This window comes from Buceros rhinoceros, unplaced genomic scaffold (assembly GCF_000710305.1).
Source record: "Buceros rhinoceros silvestris isolate BGI_N320 unplaced genomic scaffold, ASM71030v1 scaffold19840, whole genome shotgun sequence".
NCBI lineage: Eukaryota > Metazoa > Chordata > Aves > Bucerotiformes > Bucerotidae > Buceros > Buceros rhinoceros.
Window position 1 is genome coordinate 15,344 of NW_010390390.1, and position 2,029 is coordinate 17,372.

A 2,029-nucleotide genomic window follows, 5' to 3' on the forward strand; every position below is an offset into this window, starting at 1 on the left:
CATTTTTGACTCCATTGTTGACGTTACCAGGAAAAAACAACCCTGCAGAGGAGGAAAGCGAGCACGTGGGTCCCGTGGTTTTCACCACCCAGGAGCACAAACCAGCACCTCCCCAGACCACCAGCAGCTGCAGGGGAAGATGCTCCTGTGCTGCGGACCCTCACACCTGACCTCAGCAAAGTCATTTCCCTACCAGCGCTGCACCAAGCGGCCTCCCAGCCCAGCTGCCTTATCACAGAAGCGCTGTCCTCGGGCTGTTCCCCACGGGAACACTGGGTTGAGCAAGGTGACTCATGGGAGGAATGTTCCTTGCATCACCGGGCCGTCCCTGCCAGATGAGGTCACGAGCGCCTGTCACCGGTCAGGACTTTGCTCGGCTGTCAGGAGATGTCAGCGCTGCCGAAAGGAACTTTGTGGGAAACCACCTCCTTCTTCCCCTGTTCTCCATAACACACAGCGTTCACATCCAGTGTGAACACTTGGGTCCTGACCTCCCAGGAAGGAGTCAGAGGGACCTCAGACATGAGGGAGGGCTCCTTCCTTCATACCCTTCCCCTGAGTCCGCCCCAGGGGAGACCTGGGTTCACAGGGCATCTACATCAGGAGAGTAGTTCTGCTTTTGAGTCTCCCAGGGAAGGGGAAGCCCTCCTCCATCCACCCAGCTCTGCCCTTCCCACCTCCAGGAACGGCAGGGGCATTTTTCTGAGTTTCACTTACATCTACGAACACTTTCAGCTTGGCTTTGCTTGGATCTTTTAGATCCTCCTCTGAGCAGTCGTCCTGGCTCTTGCAGCAGCTCCGGGGAATGCCTCTCTGGGTGAAGTATTCAGTCTTCTCCCAGTCCGAGTAGTTCTGCACCCCACAGCAGTGCAGCTGGAGTGGGAAGCACATTTGGGGAGCACAGTCACACCAAGGTACTGACCCCCAGTGCTAGCATCAGTCCCTCTGCCCTCCCCTCTCCAGGAACCGTCTCCACCTCACCCAGCATCTCCTCCCAAAATCAAAAGCCCATAGTACAAAGGGACCCCCAGCACCATGATGGGGATGCCGATACCACAGGGGTCCCAGCAGATGTCCCGGGGCGAGGTGAGCAAACCCACCCGCTGCCATCCAGACACCAGCCCGGGGCACTCACGGTTCTCTGGATGGTGTCCACGGCCTCGCTGTGCCGATCCGCGGTCACGTTGTAGTCCCTTAAGGCCAGGTTGAGGTTACTCTCAAAGTTCGTCTTAATCTGCAAGAGAGAGATCTCTGCCGTGGTGCCATCCCCTCCCACACGCTGGGACCCACGGTCCCGTGTTAGTCACCGCTTGGTGATGGCAGGAATGACTCCAGCCGTGGCCAGCAGACATTTCCCTGGCCACCCAGGCAATTAAAGGCTGTATTAAAGGGCAGGCTGGGATGTGCTGTGGCAGCGAGGGTGCTACGTGTAATAACAAGGACCTGTGCAGTGCCAGCTGCCCCCCAAGCAGGCTGCTCCGCGGGAGCCCTCAGAGGAACTTCAATTACAGAAATTACTGCAGAACATAGACCAAAGCCAGAAATTAAAAGTCCAGGGCTACTTTGCCCTGTTGTGGTGGAGGGGCAGCGTGCCTTGTCCTTATGGGGACTTACAGGTCCTCATGGGGAGCATTCTGCTCTTTGGGCTGTTTTCAACCCTGTTTTAGGCAAACTAACCTCTGTCCCTCCAGTGACATCTGCAACTGCGCTTGGGTTAAAACCAGCGCCAAACTCACTCTGCAGCATCAGAAGACAGCAGCAGCCACCCAGACTCACCTCGTGCCTGAAGACGAAGCCCACGACAGCGGCCACCAGGACAATGAGGAAGATGAGGGACAGGAGCATGGAGTACTGCGGGCGGAAAGGGCGGGATGGAACGGGGTGGATGGGATGGGGTAGAACGGGGTGAGATGGGGTAGGACGGGACAGGGGGGATAGGATGGGGTAGAATGGCATGAGGTGGGGTAGGACGGGATGGGGTGGATGGGATGGGGTAGAACAGGGTGAGGTGGGGTCGGGAGGGACAGGA

At 57.7% G+C, this 2,029-nt stretch overlaps 1 protein-coding gene across 1 annotated transcript in view; it reads right to left on the reverse strand.

Annotated features, from left to right (window-relative positions):
- TSPAN6 (tetraspanin 6) overlaps positions 1-2,029 on the reverse strand; it is a gene marked incomplete at its 5' end in the record, with an annotated part of 4,480 nt that overhangs the window by 2,029 nt on the left and 422 nt on the right. The window contains 4 exons of the mRNA XM_010137732.1: positions 2-42; positions 718-873; positions 1,136-1,234; positions 1,777-1,852. Coding sequence (XP_010136034.1) covers positions 2-42; positions 718-873; positions 1,136-1,234; positions 1,777-1,852 — 372 coding nt within the window. The remainder of the gene's footprint in view (position 1; positions 43-717; positions 874-1,135; positions 1,235-1,776; positions 1,853-2,029) is intronic.